Source organism: Atta cephalotes (genome assembly GCF_000143395.1).
Source record: "Atta cephalotes unplaced genomic scaffold scaffold00008, whole genome shotgun sequence".
In the NCBI taxonomy this organism is placed as follows: domain Eukaryota; kingdom Metazoa; phylum Arthropoda; class Insecta; order Hymenoptera; family Formicidae; genus Atta; species Atta cephalotes.
The window spans coordinates 7,067,888-7,090,316 of NW_012130072.1; the positions used below are offsets into that span (position 1 = coordinate 7,067,888).

The 22,429-nt window shown below is 30.9% G+C and overlaps 3 protein-coding genes across 3 annotated transcripts in view; all 3 read right to left on the bottom strand.

Annotated features, from left to right (window-relative positions):
• Positions 1 to 7,578: 7,578 nt before the first annotated feature.
• Positions 7,579 to 11,388, bottom strand: LOC105627301 (zinc finger protein 699-like). Its single transcript, XM_012208587.1, has 3 exons — positions 11,227 to 11,388; positions 8,715 to 10,208; positions 7,579 to 8,394 (listed from the first exon to the last, which is right to left on the bottom strand). The coding sequence occupies exons 1-3, from the start codon at positions 11,386 to 11,388 to the stop codon at positions 7,579 to 7,581; spliced, it is 2,472 nt and encodes an 823-aa protein (XP_012063977.1).
• Positions 11,389 to 13,042: 1,654 nt separating this feature from the next.
• Positions 13,043 to 15,302, bottom strand: LOC105627303 (carbonyl reductase [NADPH] 1-like). Its single transcript, XM_012208590.1, has 4 exons — positions 15,285 to 15,302; positions 14,304 to 14,564; positions 13,671 to 13,909; positions 13,043 to 13,581 (listed from the first exon to the last, which is right to left on the bottom strand). The coding sequence occupies exons 1-4, from the start codon at positions 15,300 to 15,302 to the stop codon at positions 13,278 to 13,280; spliced, it is 822 nt and encodes a 273-aa protein (XP_012063980.1). The 3' UTR covers positions 13,043 to 13,277.
• Positions 15,303 to 20,327: 5,025 nt separating this feature from the next.
• The window catches only part of LOC105627302 (solute carrier family 25 member 36-A), a gene marked incomplete at its 5' end in the record, with an annotated part of 13,308 nt that continues 11,206 nt past the window's right edge, over positions 20,328 to 22,429 (bottom strand). Inside the window, 2 exons of the mRNA XM_012208589.1 lie at positions 20,328 to 20,608; positions 22,072 to 22,291. Coding sequence (XP_012063979.1) covers positions 20,328 to 20,608; positions 22,072 to 22,291 — 501 coding nt within the window. The remainder of the gene's footprint in view (positions 20,609 to 22,071; positions 22,292 to 22,429) is intronic.

The following is a 22,429-nucleotide window of genomic DNA, read 5'->3' on the forward strand; positions in this document are numbered from 1 at the left end:
GACAGTCTCGAACGAATGCACTCGAAAAAAATCAATGGTGGGCCACGATAAAAGTCACGATATCTAACACATTGATGTTTTGTTCTGAGATAAGTACAATGCGTCTCTTGTAAACTTTATGAAAAAAAAAAGACACTGATTGCGCGTGAAAACGTATGGCTGTGATGATGAATGCGAAATTGAGAAGGTGACATTAGCAGCGCAACTTATCCGGGCCCGTTAGTATCCGAACTCTTGGGCCCGTTCGTTCGTTTTACCGCGGGTAAGACCCGGGTAGACGCGAGCGGTAGGAGCGGCACGCCGCTCTCTCGTCGGCGACGCTTCAGAGAGCGAGACCGGGAACCGTGCCGGGCCGCCGGTTCCTCGATAGCGGCTTATGATGCGTAATCGGATCAGCGATATCAAATTATTGCGATTACACCGCGGATAGGAAGAAGTTTTCCGGCCCGCTTAAGAGCGCCCCGTACGACCGACTGGTGGGTCTCCTCAAAATCAAATGATAAGCTTAATTCAATAACCGCCGGTGCCGCGGGTAGGAGCGTGGGTGTGGCCGTGGTTGACTCGCAGGGGTTGCGTTTCGTAGAGGGTTCTCCATGTGGAAGCTGATTCGCTAGCAGCCGAACCATCCCTGTGACGAGAACGGGGGTTGAAACACCGCCCCGTGTCGGCAATACCGATTTCCACCCCTCTCGAGGTTTACGTGGGGCCACCCCCAGGTTACAGACCAGACAACCCTCTTCCCCAAACGGCCATCAGCCCGAATGAGTGCTATCATTCGATGACGCGCCCCTCCGGCCGCCCCACCTTCAGCTTTACGATCGATCCCGCGCAGAGACGCCGGCGACGAAGGACGCCGTTGTGTTCTGGCTGCTCCAGTGGACGCGAGGAGTCTGCAAGAGGCTGCGTCGCGTCCCGTACCGCGGCCAAGATCCTCGGAGCTGTTTACACCTGCGTGCCGTGCCGTGCCGTGCGAAGGATATCACACGAGCCGGATTATTCGCGTCGCGCGTCGACGCTAAAACATCTCAACTCCTCATATTCTGACTGCTAAATATTAAATCAGAGAGCGAGAGAAAAAAGAAGCAAGGGATAAAGAAAAAAAGAAAATATTATATCGTTTCTTAACAGGTTTATTAAATGTGTATCAGAATTTATCTTTTTGTTTTATACATATCGCTATCTTTTACGTCAAAAGTGACACAACTACAAAAATTAATTTTCTCAGAAAAGAAATAAAACTATTTAACTTGACAGAAAATTATTGACTAATCAAATAATATCTACAAAAAGAATATATTTTTAACATAATCAAATGTCATTTTTGTATATTTTCGTTCGCAATTCTTAAAAAATTATTCTTTTTGAGTTTTAACACGATTTTAATGATTTCTTATTTGATGACTGATTTTTTATTGATAGAATGTTTATTTAACTCATTCATAGCAATAATTCAAAAATTATGTTTTTTAAAATTGTGTCACTTTTGAAATAAGGAAGCGATATATACTATCTGCTATAAAGCATCACTATAAAGTAATTTTTTTTTCTCATTTATTTCAAACAACAATATTGCAACAAATAGGATTTGTTATTCTGTACATCTCATTTTTATCAATTGATTATATGACTCATTTTCTAAGATTAATATTATTATTTAGATAGAGAAAAGTATAGTACAGCAACGATGAAAATTTCAAAAGCAATATGAAAATATTTTTTAAATAAAAATGTAAATAATAATTATTCACAAAGCATAAAAAGAATGCTTAAGAACTGATGTAATTATAAAAAAAATCTGCTAATTACTATTTATTTATAAATTATTATTATAAATTTGTATTCAAAAAGTGACTTTTAAATACATTTAAAATAAAATTGTTAAAAAAACAATGTTATTTTTTATAAACTTAATATTTTTCATTATAAATCCCGATATTATTTTGGTGAAAGTTAAGTAATCTCTGCAGTTTAAATCAACTTAATATTATAAACCAAATGTATAATGATTGACGTATATTTTTTATCATTTCCGTCGCGTGATGGAAAACTAAGTTTATTAAAATTATAATTTCATTATTAGTGAAACTGTGAAAAAGAAAAACCGAATTTTTTTATGTATAACGTATAAAACTATTTTTGTGAATCTCGGCTGTTTTTAATATTCAAACGATATTTCTGATTTGTTACTGTAAATTTTTTATTCCATTAATTCATTATTAGATTACATTGATTTACATAAAAATTAAGGATTGAAAGAATCTTTAAAAATATCTATAAACGTTAATAAATAACAGGTATACATTATAAGAAAATAGGTTGCTTACTTTACTACTTTACAAATTTATTTTGCAAAAATAAATTTTTCTATCTTTCTTACTAAAAGTTTTTCGTTATTATTTGTTAAACAGTCTTCGATTCTGATAAGGTTTGTCATCTGTTGTGAATATTTCTGAGAAAAAAATAAATAAAAAATATGTAGACTGTAATATCAAAAAAAAAATTAAAATTATTTTACTATAGAAGATAGATAATACTTTTTTAATTCAAATTAATTGGAAAAACAAGTCATATGTTATATGCAAAATCTTTGTTCTATTTTTTCGATTAACAATTGTCTGTTCTTTTTTAACATTTGACTTCATATGATGAAATTATTCGTAACATTATAATTAATGTCGTGTAATATTTTTTGTTAAATCAAATAATAATTCAATGTTTTTCACTGATTTCAAAAATATTCTACGGTATCCTTAGTAATCTCAAATTTATTAGTTCAACAGAATTTATGTGAGTTTTGATAATTGAACTATAGAGTCTAAATTGAATATTAAAAAGTTTATGGCATAGAATACTATTATTTCCATCTGATTCGAAGAAAAGATTCAAATTAATTAAAAATAATCTTATCAATCTTAAACTCTCCAAGTGTAAATTCATCAAATAATGAAATTATTACAAAGTAATGCAAATCATTTTGGTTCTACTGCAGATTTTATATTTTTCACGCGAGTTAAGACACTCTAACACCCAAACGAATTGAAATTTCTTACATTTCTTCTCTTTTGCGAGTATAGTCATATAGAGGCAAGGGAAAATATGATTTATTTCGACCTAGAGAAACAATTTTCACGAACATAGAACGGCGGTGCGCATCAGTCGACCAGCTCCTATGCGACATTTGTTTTGCACTTGTTCTCACGAAAGAGAGAGAGAGTGTGTGCGTGTGTGTGTACCACGATGAGAGCAGTCGCGGTGTTCCACCCTCTTTCCTGAATCTTATCCCAAGGGAATCTCGTTCCCGGCACGCGGAACGTGTGTCGCACGCTGCCACCGTGCACATCTCCGGGAGACATACACAACGAAACGCTACATAGGCGTACCCTTTTGAATAAATTCTGTGTATAATGAACGAGACGTTGCGCGTCGTGTCGATGCCGGAAGCATTACAACTTTTCCGTTGGTAAATAAATGACCAACGTAAAAGAACATAACTTCGATAAATATTTGAAATAAAATCCAAAGAAAAGTTCAGTAAAGCAAATAATATAAATTATAAAATAAAAAAATTGTTTATATTTTATTTATATTCTTCTGATTAATAATAAATAAATAATATTCAAACAAGAATGATCAATATTTCGCACATGCGTAGATCATATAATTATAAAAAGATGTTACTCATACATTTTTTTCCAAATTCGAAGATTATTCAAATTCATGATTTTTAATTAAAAGATAAAACTTTTAAAAGAAAAATTTTTGAAAAGAAAACTTCCGCTTTCAAAATTACGCCATTGTTTGCTGAAATGGCAACACGTACGTGAAATCGTGTGCTTTGATATCAATATACGCACGAATGTGTCGGTCTCTCCCCTTGGTGGTCTGATACATATGTCCTTGATTTGTCCGGAGAATAATATTCTCTCCTGCAAAGTTGATTAAATATTGGTTAGTGATCTCGGACACCCTTCGCGGCCCAGCACCGCCTTTCGGCTCCGCGAAAACCCGCAGGAATACAATTTAATATTTCCGCGCCTGAAAACACAGCGGGCGATCATTTTTCTTTCATGCAAGGCTAGTACATCGGGAATTAACGATTTTTCTACGGGTCTCCAAGGGAAATCTATAAACGGTGCTTTACAGTTCAAGTGATATAAGCCGAGCTTAAGACACTTTCAGTTTGACGATAAAACGAGTGGAAATGATAATGTTCCGCAATCATCTCGGTTTAATTTTTATGAAACGAGAAAATTCAAAAGATACGAACTTTTTACATTATATCGCATAGACGCTTTTAAATTTTTTAGACAAATTCCATTATTTGATTTAAACCAAGAAATTTTATTTAAAAAACGCATTTAAATAAAAATTGAATAAGTTAAAGAGATAAAATGCTTTGTAATACCTTGTTAATATTGTAAATTTAAAATAAAATAGCGTCACGATCAAAAAATAAAAATTGAAAAATGTTGAAAAATTTATATTTTTAAATCACCAATCTCTATACTTATGTTAACAATTTCGAATTTTCTTATCTATTATTATTAATTGACAATTATGACATAAGCGAAAATTCGTCGAGAAAAAAATATGCAACAACACAACACCATTATTTTTGTATAAATTTTATTATAAAATATTGCATTGTGTTAGAGAGAATTTTTTCGATATTCGTAATCATGTAAAAGTAGCCTAGTAGTAGCACAATATTGACCCAGTATTGGCTCAATATTTCTCCAATGTTTAATTAATATAATTACTACTAGAGCTATAAGCAAGTCACTTTTAGGACATTGCTACTTTTACATAACGCAATCTATATATTTTAAATTATTTACAAATATATATATATATATATATATATATTTAATCTTTTTTTAAAATATGCTATACATTATATTTTTGTAAACATTATATGAAAATCGATCATTGTTTTACATAAATACAATAAAAGTATATAATGAAAAATTAATTTTTCATGGGGCGTATTTAATATTAATAGTAAATTTTAGTGAAAATATTTTTACCAATAGACAATTTCATCATGTGTTTTTAATTTAATAATATAATGATCTATATTCTATAGTATTCCAGTCTTCACGCTAAAAAGATTTTTTTTTATCTCTATTATATTACAATTATCGAGACAATCTTAATACTATCAGTTAAAAGTTAAACAACTGATCTTCTAACAAATTTGATATCTCTTCTCTCTCAGAGACAAAATTTTATTCTTTAATATATATAAACTTTGAAAGTTATTTTATTTTTGATGTTTAATCAATAAATTACTTAATGTTAAATATTAAAAAAATTAAAATTAAAATTTCTCTTTCTCTCTCTAATCTTCTATAAAATTATAGCTAAAAAAAAAACAAACCTTAAATAAAATAATCATTATCATTTTTGAACAATAGCGAAATATGTATAGATGTTTAAGATAATAGGTACATTATATCTGTAATAAAAAGAATTATTTAAGTGTAATTATTTATTTAATGTCGCTGTCTATTCATGGACATAAGAAATAATTGGACAGATTGAAATCTAATATTACAATAAATTAGAGACAACATAACAAGAATTTGAAACAATCGAAAATAGCAGATTATCAAAGAATCTATAGAATAGAATATATATTATCGATATTATTTGTTATAAAACTTAAATAAAAAAAATTAAGAATAAGTTATTTCATTTACTTTGATTCATTTAATCATTTAATTAATATCTCATAATCTAATATTTTAAACTGTTCCAGTATAATTCTTATCCATTAAAATGTTATTTCCTTCAATTTTATGTATATGCAGTTTTAACACTTTCAACAGATTTTAATATTTTTAATATTGGTAATATTTTCTTCTATTATATTTTCATCTATTAATAATGTGTAGATATTATAAAAATATATTTAATTTTATTTACATTACTTCGAAATCTTTTGAAATATCGCGCTTTGTTTAACATATTTGAAGCTATGTTAATAACACAGCACAATCAAGATTATATTTTCTATGAGTGCCTTCCAACAAAAAGACGCACATGACTCGATATAACATAGTACATTATTATATCCTTGTTGTTCGTTAATGTTAAACAAGGATAAGATGACCACTGTATTGTACTGAGTTACTTGTTCAAAGACATCCTATGTCTCTTACTCTCTTTCTATTTAATTATTTCTTCTCTTCTGCTTTCTTTTTTGAATAAATAAATCGGTCCAGTCATTCTATCTTCATGTCCATGAATTCACTTACAAAAATTTTATATATAGATATCTATTAATATTTCTAACATCTTTTAATTTTAACGTCATTCTTTTTTCATTATACATCTTGTACATTAATTATATTGAGACCTTCTAACTTCTATAACCTGAGTTATTCGTGAAATACTACTGCACTTGTATAATGTTCAAGGATACGAATTTTTTAGCCGAATTCTTTCGCAATAATGAGTGTATTGTATTCATTAATGTCCAATGTATTGAAATCTTTTATACAAAATGTAAAATAGATTTTTGATTGTTAATCTCCAATGATGAGGTAGGAGTTAAACATGATCCATGGCTTCGTTAATCGAAGTATTTCTTGTTTTATTGCAATTATTTAAAATCAATTAATAACTTTTGTATTTTTTTGCTTAAACTGAAAATTGTAAAGATTGATTTAAAAATATTATTAGACATCCCAACATGCACTTTAATCAAATATTTCTCTTCTTTTTTTCAAGTATTTTTTTCTTCTATATAAACAGAGGGAGAAGTCATTATTTACTTTTTCATCGATTTTATACATTAATTAGATAAAAAATAAATAAAACAAGAGTCGGATCCTATTTTTGTGAATCCTGAAAATTTACTGTAAAGGATTAATAAATTTAATCTTCGATTTTCAAATTATTCACGAAATCTCTTCTTTTCATGTGTTCTATAACGATTTTAAACATATTTAACTAGACATTATTTAACATATTTCTTGAGCTTCCTAGATCCACTGACAACATTATCTCTTTCCCATTTTCTCGTATTGTAATATTATCGCAAGTTGCGTTCCCTAACGCACAAAACTTGCAACAATATTGTGTGCTGTTGGGATTTTATTCACTGGCTACATTTACATCTGGCGATCGAATAGCGACTCAATCTATATTGTGACCCAAAATAGATCAACCGAAACAGACTTAAAAATTAATGGGATCGTATTTAGTCCACGCTGATCCGAATTACCTTGAGCCGTGTACACATCTCGCACGTTTATACCGAAAAAGCAGACGATCTATTTCATGTCAGACTACTAAAAACCGAGGCCTGACCTAAAGCTAGGTCATCTACCAAATGTTTACAGCATGGGGTCTAAACTTTAAGTCGAATTTGGAATATAGGCCGCGGACTAAGCGCACGATATAAACATAGTCATTGTGTGTACTGAAAATGTATAGTTTATGTAAACTTTAGATTTTTAGTACTCGCAATAACGGAACACAACTTTAGATTGTTAGTTTAACCGATTTTTAACATAAACCAAAATCACTGGGCGATGATAATTAGCAACCAAACATGATCGATGATCGACATTATTGCATATTTGGATAAATAGCATAATACGAGTTCTTAAACTGTTTTGAATTGTACACATTCGGATCCTCTACGGCATACGGTTGGATCACGTTGGGCGGCACTGTTTTTTGATTGTGCACATTTGTTACCATATATTGTGGCGTGGATACAACTTGACCAACAGCCGCTTCTTCTACTAATTTCCTCGGAGAATATATTAGTAGAGGCATAGACGTGTCGTTCTGTTGCGGCGCATTATCTGCCGTGGACACTGCATATGCAGATGTTGTCGAATTGGACAATTGCTGCGCCTTGCATTTCTTCGTATGAGCATATAACGAGCCGGCATTGTTGTATCTTTTAGTACAGAGCTTGCATGCGTACGGTCGTTGACCGGTATGTGTATACGTGTGTTCGTTCAATGAGGTCAATCGTCGGAAGGACTTGGTGCAGATGTTACAATGATATTTGGCCTCACCAGTATGCATGGTGATGTGCCGTGCCAGAGTATTAGCCCGGGCAAACGCTCTACTACAATACTGGCAGATATACGGTTTCTCACCGCTATGAGTTCTCAGATGCAACTGTAAATACGTGCTCTTGGTGAAGGCACGACTGCATACGTTGCATACATATGGCTTGATGCCGGTATGTGTACGCATATGCGCCACCAGCGATCCACTCTGAGCAAAGCACTTGCTACATTTCTCGCAGAGAAATCGTTTCTGTGTGTCCTTCACTCGTTTATGCCTCTCTACGTGGTTTGCCAGAGATTGAGCCTGTGCGAAGGCCTTTGGACAAAGCATGCATTTATGTGGCCTATTGTGTCGGTCCTATAAGAAAATAAACCTGTGAGTTGTGTCGTTAGAGATGCATATTTTTGTAGAAACAGAGATATAAACTAATTTAATTTTTATTGTTTATTACATACATAAGAAGAATTATAATATTATTTTTATTTCAGTTATTTCATAAATATTTTTATACAAATACATTTCGTAAATCGTGATACAATCGGGAAGGAATAAAGTTTAAAATTTTATTCTTTTTGATTTATTTTTTTATGTAGAATCACTCTATTCCTAATTGTAACACGATTTTCAGGACATTCTGTATACTAAATATACACATAGAATTCACATAAAATACTTGCCTTCTTTCGGTTTTCGGAATTCTCGTTGATTTTGCTCTCGTTATCCTCCTCATAATCATCTTCATCATCAGTGTTGCCGAATATTTCCTCTTTGTGTTTCGATTGTTCGTGATCCTTCAGCTTGTCGATTCTCGAAAATCCTTTACCACATGTCGAACAATTAAACTTCAAGCCACTGTGCGTCGAGATATGCCTTTTCAAGTTTCTTTTTGTAGCAAAAAGTTTGCCGCACTGAGTACACTGCAGACTTTTGATCGGTAAATCATTGTCATCGTCATCCTCTTCTTCTTCTTCCTCCTCGGATTCATTTTCTCTGAATATTGGCATTCTATCTTTTTGTTCACTCGTTGTATCATTCGCAGATTGCTCAAATACGTCATCCGATGTATCCACGTTGTATTCAACATGACTTTTGGCATGAGATAAAAAGGATTTCTGATATATAAATTGTTTCGAGCAGACTTTGCATGTAAACTTGAAATTTTTCTTTTCTTCCCTTATGCTGTCCGCCACGGTGCCACTTCTAGTAAGTTTCGCCGACACTTTATTTACCTTTTTGTCATCTTGTGACGTTTTATTATCTGCCGTTTGAGTCTCGTGACACGTGAGCATGTGATTCTTCAATTTGTTGATATTCGAGAACTGCTTGTCGCATACGACGCACACGTAACGTAGCTTTGTCTTGTGTTTGTGTACGTTCATGTGTCGCTGCAATGCAACTTTTGTTGCAAACGATTTGATGCAATGCAAGCACTTCTGTCTCGTTGTCCTGCTTATAAGCGGTTTCTCCTCGTCATCACTACAATTTGTGACACTTTTCGTATCCATTTCTGACACCATAGTTTCTTTCGAAATGTGATCATTGAAATTTTCTAGCAATGCATCATTTTTAGCTTCAATTTTTAATGTATCTTCCCTATTTTCATCTGTTAAATTTCCCAATGTCTCATTATCTTCAGGTAGTATTAAATCTTCTTGTTTGATACATCTGTCTTCTGTTGTTGAACTGGAAAATTGATCTGAATGATCGGCAACTGCATCATCCATGTGTGCCTCATGACACAAGGCTACTTCTATCATTTCAGCATTATGTACATTATCTTTAACTGTACCATACAGTGCATCTTTTTCACTTGATTCTATAATTTCTGTTGTCTTTTGTATCTTATGACTTATGTGAGATTCATCAATTATCATATCAGATTGAACGACAGTATTATTAAACGCAACAATATCGTGAGACGAGGAAATACCTTGCTCTATATGATTACCTTTTTTACAAGATACTACATCAGATATGACATCCGCGATATCTTTGATTATCATGCTATCTTTCGAATGTTTGTCATGCAGCATAGGTTGAATCTGCAACTTTAGAAACTGCCGTAGCCTCTCGTCGGCGTTCTGAATCTGGCACCTGAAGTCATAGGACACATCGAGCAAATCATTGCAAGCTGAACAGATGTAAGCTGGCAGACCATCCCCTACCTCCACCTGCAATTTATGAAAATCAACAATAGTTTCACTTCGTAAAAATATTATTTTAAAAGAAAAAAAATGTATAAATGTTTTATTACAAATGAAACAGAAATATAAACAAATAGATTTTTCATTGCGCAGAATATAAAAGTGTACATTGCATGTATAGAAAAACCAAATGCTTATCTTGTATGTATATTCACATAATATTTACTACTTTAAACGAATCAGTATCATTTTAACTTATATGATATTCATTCAGTCCTGGCAATAACTGTGCTCGAAAAAAATAGCTGATAGATTTCCAGTGTCGTGAAATAGTCATAACTGTCAAAATGCCAATGTTTCACCAAAATATTCTGTTTCAATATTTGTTTGATTTTGTAATAAAGCATTTCTAGCCAAACTTCATATAACATTTTTTTTTTTGTAGGATATTCTCCTGCGTAAGTTTGTCCTTAAATCCTAAGACACCCTGTATGTACAATTACATAAGTATTGCCTGTTTTAATTCAGAGATCTAGAAAAAAATAAAAAATTGAATCGAAATGAAAGTTAATTTATTCTTGGTAGAATGAGATGTGTATCTCTAACAATCTCTAATCATAAGTGATAATGTAAGTGAGTGTAAATGGCTTGTATCATTGTTTACATCGTAAAAAAAAGCTAGACAAGCTGGGAAAATCATAAAGCAGAATCGCTTTTCTACGATCAATTTTACTCATTCATTTTAATTCAAATGAAAAAAAAAGATTGAGAAATATTCTTACGAACACTCTCTGACCTCGAAACCCTTATTAATTCTCCGAGGAAATCGGTGTTCACAGAACAACTTGTCCAAAACAACGACATTGACATTGAGAAATCAACAATGGATAGAAATCCTCCAAAATTCGAATGGGTTCAAGAACATCGGGGATGCGACAGAGAAATGTAAACATGGGGGGTATTACTCGATACAGAGGTGGCTTTCGATGCTTATTCAAAATAAAACTAGAAACTATGGCGAGAGAAAGAAAAAAAGAGAGCTAACCTGTACAGCGGCGATGGCCATCAATTTCTCTGGTATCCCGCTGTCGTTGAGGAAGAGCTGGCACGCCTCCGTGCAGGACTTGAGACAGATGCGGCATTCGTCGCCCACGAGCTGTTCCACGCGTGCTATGTTATTCATCGCGTCATCGCTCGGAACTGCCATCGATCGATACAGAGATGATGATCGGTTAACCCACGGGACACACAATACTTGGTAATACAATCAGTCACTACGTGCCACTGCACAGCCGCCATTTGCTTTTACTTGGATCGATTGAGTCGACCGCGAGCAGTTTCGATATTTACAATGTATATCGATATCATGATCGATATCATGCTGTGAAAACTTCGCGGAGGGAAATTCGAAGGGAGAATTGAGGATTATAACTTCGATTATTACTTTCATCTCTAATGTTTCTTCATCAATGTAGAATAATCTCTTTAAATCTGATTTTAATGAATGATGATTTGAGTAGTCATCATGACGTTATGCAATACTGCACAAAGAACATGAACTTGTGTCCTTTTTTTGTATATATTACATAAGATTAAGTTGAATAATTAGACTAAATTATTTAGAATAGCATACCCCACCTAAAATCTTAATGAAAATACACTCATCCGACGCGTTTTCACTCAAAATGAAAGAATCTAGCAAAAAAATGCGGCGGTCGGCCTCGTGAACTGAGATGTTAAGCGTTAAAGTTCGAAATTTTAGAGGTTAAGATATCTGTCATTTCGATTCGCTGCAGTGCTACGTATACGTAAAATCTGTTCTTTTTCGAAGAATTCTGAAATAGTGCAGTAAGTTGGTTTAAAAATAAATTGCCTTAAAAACAACAATTCACTGCTTTAAAAACAATTCATTGCTTTAAAAATACAAATTCACTGCTAATGCAAAGAATTTGTATATTTAAAATAGTATATTGTTGTTTTTAAGACAATGAATGTTTTTAAAACAGTGAATTATTGTTTTTAAAGCAGTGAATTATTTTTAAAGCAACTCACAAGCAACAAAGCAACATTTTTAAAATAATGAATTATTTTTAAAGTAGTGAATTGTCGTTTTTAAAGCGCTGAAAGTGCTCCAAACTATAACTGTCTCACTCTAACTTATTGCACTATTTCAGAATTCTTCAAAAAAGAACAGATCTTACATATATATGTAGCGCTGCAGCGAGTCGGAATGACAGATATCTTAACTTCTAAAATCTCGAGCTTAATATTTCGGTTCAAGAGACCGACTGCCGCATTTTTTTGCCAGATTCTTTCATTTTGAATGAAAACGCGTACACTCGGATGAGTATATTTTCATTAAGATTTTAGGTGGATATGTTCTAAATAATTACCAAATTAACTTGTTGCCGTTTATCTTTTGCATTCAATTTAACTTACTTAATTTTGTTGCATAGCCCTCTTGAATAGTGCATCAATCTTTATTTAAATAAAATATTTTTTTATTTTTATATTAATATAGCAATGATTCAATGATTGGAACAGACTCATAATGTATATTACTAATGTTCTAATATGCATTATTTTATTACAATTGTTTTTTTACTTATTGCAACACGGAAATGGATTCATACCTTTGTGCAGTGTTGCATGATGTCATAACACCTAAATATTTTTTACATTCTAATTAATGTTTTGACTGACAAGTTGACAGTCAAGAATGTATATATCCAAACTCCATTCTTCTCTTTATTACATAAATTTCCTATTTATAAAAATAATATTCATGAAATAGTTTTGAGATTAAAAAATTTTTTTTAATATGAGTAATAATATATAATACAATAACATTCTTCAATTTATTTTTATTTATTCAGCTGTTTTAAAATATAAAGTATTTGTAACAAAATAGCTTTTATTTTTTTTGTAAATTTTTATTCTTGCTCTTTCTTTTGTAATGTTATGTGTAACTATGTTTAATAAAAATAATCAATGTTTCATAAAAATAATCATTTAGAATATAATTCAACTCTTCACATCTTGTATATTATGCCATATTATAGGAATATAATAATACAATCCAGTTTATCCATTTGCTTACTTCCACTCTGCTAATGTTTTATCGCACCAGATATATTTTCCTTTTATCTCTGTATTTTCCGGTAACAATGCACAGTAAACAGGGGCTACAGCCCCTTGATCTGGTGTTAAATGTCCTTTATGGCTAGTCATATCAGTATCAACATAACCAGGATGTACTGCATTCACCACAATATCTTCTCGGGGATCCGTATTAAATATGGATTGGTGAATATAAGCTAAAGCGGTAACACCGATTTTACTTGCCACATACGTTGAATTTGACCAACCAGCTTGTAAATGCGTACCAGCTTTCGCAGCACTGGAAATAAATGTAAACAAATATAAATTTCAAAAAACTTTTTAAATTATAATCAATGCAATTGTTTTTTAAGAAATAATAAAGTTTACTTGACAAATTCATGCATGATTTTGTCCAATTCTGCTTCAGTCAAATTTGGATCGGCTATTTTCTGTTTTAATGCATCACCAGTAATATTAGACAGACGTCCAGCACTGCTCGAGACATGAACTACGCGAGCATGCGGTCTGAGTAACGGATAGAGAGCAGTACACACTCTACGTAAGCTGAAGTAGTTTACTCGTATTGTTTCTTCAGCTTGCACTTCGAAAGGTTCCGTAGCATTGACCTGTAACAAATAAATTTTAATATATCTTTTAATACTTTATTTTTACAAAATCGTTCTGTTTTAAATCAAAATGTATAAATACGTTTATTAATGTTTTATTTTATTTTCTGCTCTAAGTTTATATTAGGTGTAGTAAAAAGAAATCCAATATTTTTGCATGAAATTGAATGGAAAAATAATGGATTTATTACACCTAATATGTTCTTTTTGCTATGTATATTTAAATATTGTATCATTTTTTTTACTATTGCGAAATAAAAAAAGACTATACAATTAGAACATTTGCGAATATTTTATATAAATATGAATATGAAAGAAATATATATATTATTTCTGTTTAAAGTCAGATTATTTTTTAAAAACTAATTACTACTATATTGATGTTTTTAATTACTTTAAATGCTATGGCAGCATTGTTGACCAGTATGTCAAGACCACCATATGTATTCTGTAAGTAATCCCGGAATGTATTAACACTATTGTCATCATTGATATCCAATTGATGAAACTTCGGATTCAAGCCTTGTTTTTTCAATTCACTGACGGCATTCAAACCACGTGTGGTGTCACGAGCTGTTAAGTAAACGTTTCCATTGTACTGCTGACAAAGAGCTTTCACAATGGCAAAGCCAATACCCTTGTTTCCACCAGTTACCTAAATAACAGCATGATTTATCAATAGATCAATAAATCTATGTTTTGCAATTACATGTTACTTCTATGCCTAAAATGAAATGAGAAATGAAATATAATTAGAAGAGAAAAAAGAGGAAGACTAATAAATATCGAGAGTTCACTATAAAAAATAAATATGAGTTCTTTGTAGTTAAACTTTTGTAAAAAAAAATTATTTGTTCTTTAAATGTTCCTATAATTCCTAAATATCTGAAGGATTAAGATTAGGGGAAGATAAGATAGACCAAACTACTCTCTGGACTTCCCTGACCAACCCAATCTATTTCTTATTAAATGAATGGGAGTTTAGTGATAATAAAGAGTATATTCCATTTTATGCATAATGAGCATGATGTATTATTTTATCCTTATTCTTTACTTCAGTAAAGAATAAAATATTTATGCATAAAACGTAGAATGCACTCAGAAATTATCCTATATTTCAACAATTTCAATTAAATCTCAACTGATATTTGTTTTGGACGTATGTTTACTAGATTTTTTTATTTTGATAAATATTTATTTTCTCAAAATATGTAATCTTTTTTTTACACAGTATATACTATCTGTATATACTTATTTCATTTTAAGTATAATGAAACGCAGCTACAAAGAACTATACTCAATTAATCTTCTGGAAAAGAAAATTACAATAGAAATACAAAGATTCTGTTCATATAGTTGAGTAATTTATACGTACCACGGCAACGCCCGTCATTCTGTGTAGTTTGTAGTTAATATATGTAGTGTGTGTAAATAATAACACTGTATTCTGTTTTTTGCGCTTGTCTATTTAAAGGTTAATTCTACAATGTATCTTTGCTTTCTATTTTTTGCTTTTTACCTTATTTCTAACGTTTTGGCCTCTTATCCTGTTTTGCCTTTTTTGTGGTTTTCCTGTTTTGTCTTTTTTGTGGTTTTCCTTCAAGATAAAAATCGATCAGAGTTGATAGAGATAGCTTGGTACCATGGTGATTCTTTCCTCCATGTCGAAAACAGGGTTACCACTTATCACTGTTACCAGAAGTTTGTGCTGTGTTGTGATATGAACATGCGTCGTGACAAAAAAGTGCAAAATTTGAAATTGTATTTGTAAATCGTGTTCTATTATATATACCACTACTGAAAAATAGTAAAAATTTATTAACGAATATATTAGCACTCATTTATGCATTATGCTAGATATACTAATAATGTACTTACTACAATATGTCGTTACTATACTAACAATATGTATATCTGCTATATAAAATTAGCAAAGTTAAATGTAGAAGCATATAAATATTTTGAACAATACCCGCAATAATATTGTTGATAATGATATCGTGTTATTTAACAAATATTATTAAAAGAATTTAAGCAAACAAGCATATTTTTATTCTTTATTGAGATATTTAAATACACATAAATTTATCCGTACATATTACAATTTCCTTACTGGGTATCATAAGCTATATACATACAGATGATACCCTGTAGTCAATAATACAATCGGGAAGATAATTCTATATAAAAAAATAAATCAAAAATGTACAATAAATTTTTTATATGTATGAGGCTTCGTTTTCAAGAAAGTCGTAATTTTACATTATTTAGTAACGGCTTTTCTCTTTGTAAAACTTCGATAAGTTTGATTTACGTTTGCTATGAATCTCATTGAATTTCAGCGACCTGTTCGAACACAAATGAGAAAGGTAAGAAACAAATAAAAATGCTTTATTTAGAAAAATAAAGATGCACTTGTGATATTTCATATATATTGACCGAAACTTAAATTAATTTTCCGTTTTTAAAGACACCACCACGCAATTACATTACAGGATCTTTCATATATTTATATACGCATTGATTTTCTCACGCTACACTAAGTAATTGTACAACGTCAGTCTTTAACGAAACGCTCGCTTCTTGTGAATACACGAAATATTTCTTTCATTCTCTTTCTCTCTCTCTCGCTCTCCTCTCTCATTCTCTTTACATCTTTTGTCAATTGTTCTCTCCATTAGAAAAATTCATTGCTTATTCCAATAACCGTCTATCTAATATCTATACATGCTTTACAACTTGGCACACACATCCGGTTCTCATATACTTACGCGATCCTTTAAGAGGTGCACGATATTCTTATGCAAATGACTATGCGATTAATAACAGCCTGGCACTTAGAATCTGTTTTCCTGGAGCATACATATTTTACAATTGACAACGGTATCGTAGAAGTCTCAATAAGATGTTAACAATTAACATATCAATCACATACGATGTTCTAGAAGTCGCATATTTCTCTCAGATATCTCTTTTAGGCTTTATTTTTGAGAAAGATCAAATGAGATGACTTATTTGTCGTGCATCTGTTAATAGTAGATACTATTTTCGTTGATAATAGTTATATTTTCATTCAAAATCATCCCAAATTAACACTAAAAAACGAATAAATGAATTTTTGTATTCCTTAAAATCTTATTATCTTTTCTTAATTATTATAATTCTAAGTCTAATTTATACGACTTGTAGGACAGAGTACATAAACTTTGTGAATATTATACAACCTGCTGTATTGATAAGCGCAAAGCTCCACTGGTAATGAATAAAATAAAATCACAGCTTATTTACGTATAATATGAAGAAATCATCATGCTTTACATAATTTTCCTTATATATCTTTTCCTTATATAACAAGTGAAATGTATTAATTATGTATTTTTCACATTTTCCATTTTCTTGATCAAAATCATGGTTTAAATCGAGTATTAATCGATCAAGTATATATATGACTATGGTTTTAGAAAATAATAAATGTATAAATTTTTTTTGAACACCATAAAACTGTGCGAAAGGTATCGAATGTATAAAATTTAATTCTAGAACGTTGATATAAAATATTAATATATAGGATGCTTTGCTTAGACGTATAACAAAAGAAATGTGGTGTAATATACAAAGAGAGAATTAGTCAACAGAAAATAGGTGCCAAAAAAGCAGTTCTGAAATTTTTTTTAGTTATTGTACTTGGAAGGATATATGTCACTGTAAATTATGATAAATTCAGAATTGATGATAATTTCCTTTTATTAAACGTTTAAGCGGAACGCCTTGCATATAACTTTATTAACTTCAGAAAATTACATAGCTATTTTGTAGAAACAAAAACATAATATTATATTGTGACTGATAATTAATAAAAATTTAATAAAATGGCACGCATTTGAAAACATAAAGATATTATAATAAAACATTTAAACATTTTAAATTAATATTATAACATTTTATTATGCTTCCATTAAAAAAATTGAAGATTACTTATAAACAAAAACTGGATAAAATTATTTTATAACTAAGTAGAATTATTTTCGAACAAATTACACAGTTGTTCGAAAAGAAAAGAAAGAAAAGGAAAGGAATTGTTTCATTCATAAAACAAACTCTGTAAAAATTTTAATGTCGACAAACTTTTAATTACAAACGTTTTTTTAGTACCTTCCCACAAAAATAGATACGTAATGTTTAGGGATAGTTTAAAATACCAATAAGGATAAGTTGTTAACTATTTCGCGTGTCTGATAAGTCTGATAACAGATCTGTAAGAGATATACACTCAGTGTATTGATGATAATTTCATATTCTCGTAATACTTTCTTACTAAAGATCATGCGATGTGTTATGACTAATTCAATGTATGAACGCTCGTACATGTACACAATTAGCGCCTACAAATTCGATATGTACACAACGTCGCGATATCTTTCTATATAAATAAAGTGGAATCTATCAGAACAGTTTAATATACGCTAGTCCTCTGACAGGTATTCTAATATTAATATTAGGCGCGTTCAAATCGGTAAAGTGGCTAGCCTGTTCGCCAAGGATGAATGAAGGATTAGTTGTTTTTTATAGATCCAACCAACCACATTCAATCGCTCGACGAGCAGGCCAACCGTTTTGTTCGGATTGAACGCGCCCATAGTTACTTTGTTTCTAAAAATAAGTTCAAACATATATTGGTTCATTAAGAATTAGTTACAATTTATCGCAAAATATCGGCGAGAAAAGTCGATTGCTGAATACAAAAAAAATACAGTAAAATTATGATAAAACAAAGAATATATATCGAACAGAAATTATCACTATAATAAAAAGTGAAATTGAATTTATTGGAAAATATGTTATAAAATTTTATAAAGTGTAAAAGGTATTTTTAAAAATTTCTGAAATTTTTTCATTTTTCTGAAATACAAAACACAATTACGTTATTATCTACAAAAGAAAATTTCGTATTAGAATGTAACATTTTCTTCAACGAAAATTTTCTGCTTTTTTTGTATTATCCAATTTTGCAAAACTACTGAAAGTATTTCCAAGAGTCAGTTTGCGAAAAAAAGCTAAATTGGCGCATTCTAAATAATGTCAGCAATAAAAATTCAAATCATTTCTTTCAGTTGTTTTGAAATTATTTTTATTGCTCCATCATCATATGCTTACGACAATTAATGTTTCTCAAATTTGTGCAAAAATTAAAATATACATATTGTAATTCAAATATACATATTGTAAATTTTGTGCTGATTCCGGAAATTTTTGAAAATTGCCTGGTACATAAATTCAAATATAAGAATGTCGACATAACAAATATATAAAAAAACCTTATAAGAATCATAAACATAGATCGTTCAGTCATAATTTAATAATTTTTCAAATGGATTATTTGTGAGGTAACTTTCTTGGATATGCTAATATCAAAATAAAGTATATAATTTTCAATATACTGCTGTTCAAAGTTTTGTGATATAACATAAAGCAAAACAATTTTTTCGTAAAATTTAATATATATTGAAATATTTATCACAATTTTACAACATATGAGTTTTACTAGAATCCTAAGATAGAAATATTGAAATTTTTAAGAGAAGTGGATCTACAATATATTACATTTACGACCAAAATCAGTCAAAAGAATCGATTTCTAACACAAATATTTCACTTGAAACAAGTGGAAAAATCATCATGCTTTACATAATTTATAAATTCAAAAGTTACTATACGTGTTAAATTTGCCGCTCTTTCACGGAGCATTGTAAAGTTACAAATACAATCCTTTTCCAAAGTCTAATTTTACGTTTTTCATTTTCTTTTTAATTTTGTCTTGTGAATAAAAAGTGAAAAAAAGAGAGAGATACAAAGAAAAATTGTAATCATGGAACAAAGAACAATATCAGAATCAAAACTCTTAGGTCAGAAACTAAAGTCTACAATGACTATTATAATGAGCCTCACACGTTTTGGATTCGAAGTGAGTTTTGTTTCTGGAGCAGAGACTAATTTGTCTTGAATAAATTTTATAACACAATACAAGCACTTTTGCGATATTCACGTACACATTTTCGCGAACGAGAAGCGAAGTCTCAGCCTTCTATCCGACGCTAAATAAAATCTGCTTTCCTCAATTCCCCTTTTCTTTCCCTGCGAGATACAGCGGGTCCATGTCTGGATATGTACATGCTATCTGAAAGGAGGAAGGACTACTTTTTGCTATACTTTTAGAGCACAGTGCGACCAAAGAGCTGGTACCTTTTTGAGTACCCCTGGAGCAATGATTAGGGCACCGAACGCGTTTCCAGCTGCTCTCGATGTGCCTAGATGTGCGATTAGATCTTAGGATGCTGTTCCAAATACGTGCAGTATTCGCCTACTGGAGAAGGGGAAATGGTTGATAGGTGGCCCTTTACTCGGGGGCCGTAAGCAAATCCTAGGCCAGTTCTCTCTTCGCTTTAGCCTCGTTATAGAATTCTGATGTCACATCAGTGTTGGATGTCGCCACCGTAACTGGCCGGAAATGTCGGGTCAATATGTATACTACCGCTTCATATGTTGCCATTATAATAGCGGTGTTCGGAATCTGCCGAATCAGCTGAGTGCCAAGACCTCGATAGAGACCCTTTGTGCCCTCTTCCGTCCATACAGTATTCAAGGTTTGCCAAAATGTGCGATATTTGGTACCCTCTTCTCGCAACCGGGTTCTTGCGACCTCTAAATAGGAAAAAGAATATAAATTATATTTTCATCCTTGATCGGATCTCCTACATCTATCATGAAATTATTATATATTGAAGATGATGAATATTCTTCTATCCGTATAAATGTGTTTGTATTCATTTTTAAATCAATCTCAGACAAATAACTTTTATATAAGATTATCTCAGATTGAAATTTTAATTATTATAAAATTGAAAAAATCTATATATAAGAATTCTGTGTATTTTGGACCAGCAATTTCTACAATATGGTTTTGAGGATATTTAAATAAGATTAGAACAAACTAAAGTGATTATATATCAAAAATATATAATCATAAAATTGATTTTCTATTATCGTAACGATCGGAAAATAACTGATATGTGATGACGCAGTTTTCTCTGAATAGAAATGCTCTGATTTCATGTAATTCGTTTTTCTACGAAAACGCATGTGATCTATGTATGATAATGTTGATTTGCAGAACAGTTTCGAAATAAGTATAGTATAATACAGATCTGATATTATTTATTTAAACAGCCAGAACGCCAAATATTTGTAGCTAGATATAACGCGTAAGTACGCACTGAGTGTCTCACACGCGTTGCAAATATAGCTGGTGTTATATCTTTAGACCAACTCGGAGAATCTTCACAAAGTAATGAAAGAACAAAGTAGAGAAAGAAATCTACTACTCATCAATAAAATCAAAATACTAGAAAAGTTTTTATAATTCGCATGATCTGTTAATGCATTATTCATTGCTATCGATTATGACAGTTACTAACATTGAGTTTTCTATTTCTTGTTCTTTATTAATGACGACATCATCAGACGACAGTCAAATAAATACATTACATCTTATATTTTTATGCTCAATACTATATTCAATATAAATTTAATTTTTTGATAAAATAATTCAATTTTTTCATTTAAAAATATAAACAAAAAGTTAGTTAAAATATCGTAAAATATGCTTGGCAATGAATGCGTTAAGCATACATCAGTTCAAATCAACTATTACTAAATTAAATAATTTTACTAAAAAGAAAAAGATGTTACTTAGTAATTCTAAAAAATTATATTTTGATAGCGCAATCTTTAGATTATATTGTTGTAAATGTAGAGATAATTTAAAAAAAATATTTTTTTCATCTATAGTTCTAAATAATCAAAACTAATGATATTCTTAATGTTATATATTCTCATATTCTCTTAATAGTGAGCTAAACATTTTTAATTATGTATTGATGTAAATTTTTATTAAATTCTTCGAATACTAAAATCAATCTAACATATCGCAAATATTGTAACTAACTTAAGTACACAAAAAAATTAAGTAAATTATAGTCGTTGAAACTTATAAATTATTAAAAGAATTCTACAGATTTGTTTCGTTTAAGAAATGATTAGTTAAGTTTAACTGAGCGTTCCATAAATCCATATGTAATTCCATAAAATAGTTAAAATATTCTTACCATGAGGGTAGGCAATAGTTGACGCTATCGTTTTTGAAAATGAACCTGCAGCCATAAATTCGATGAAATCACGGAACGTCTTCCTGTCATCTGTTTGAGAAGCACGCGATCTATGTGTAGCTAGCCACGCCTTCACAGCTTCATATATCACAAAGTGTATCACAGTCTCACTTATGCCTATGTAGGATGCCACGATACCTTTGTAGAATCCCAGGATACCCTACAAGAAGATAAAAAAACATAAATATCATATCCTAAATCTGATTTATTTTAATGTTGTAAATGCGATATTTTCTCAAATTTCAAAATTGTGTAATAAGAATATTAATCTAATAATTTCGAGATTATACTTTTGTTT

Coding starts and splice junctions, on each gene's coding strand:
- LOC105627301 (XM_012208587.1), bottom strand. CDS start 11,388: ATGGCAGTTCCGAGCGATGACGCGATGAATAACATAGCACGCGTGGAA. Junction 10,209..11,226: donor TGGCCATCGCCGCTGTACAG/GTTAGCTCTCTT, acceptor CATAAATTGCAG/GTGGAGGTAGGGGATGGTCT. Junction 8,395..8,714: donor ATTCCGAAAACCGAAAGAAG/GCAAGTATTTTA, acceptor ATTTTCTTATAG/GACCGACACAATAGGCCACA.
- LOC105627303 (XM_012208590.1), bottom strand. Junction 13,910..14,303: donor ATGCTGCCATAGCATTTAAA/GTAATTAAAAAC, acceptor TATTTGTTACAG/GTCAATGCTACGGAACCTTT. Junction 13,582..13,670: donor ATCATGCATGAATTTGTCAA/GTAAACTTTATT, acceptor ATTTATTTCCAG/TGCTGCGAAAGCTGGTACGC.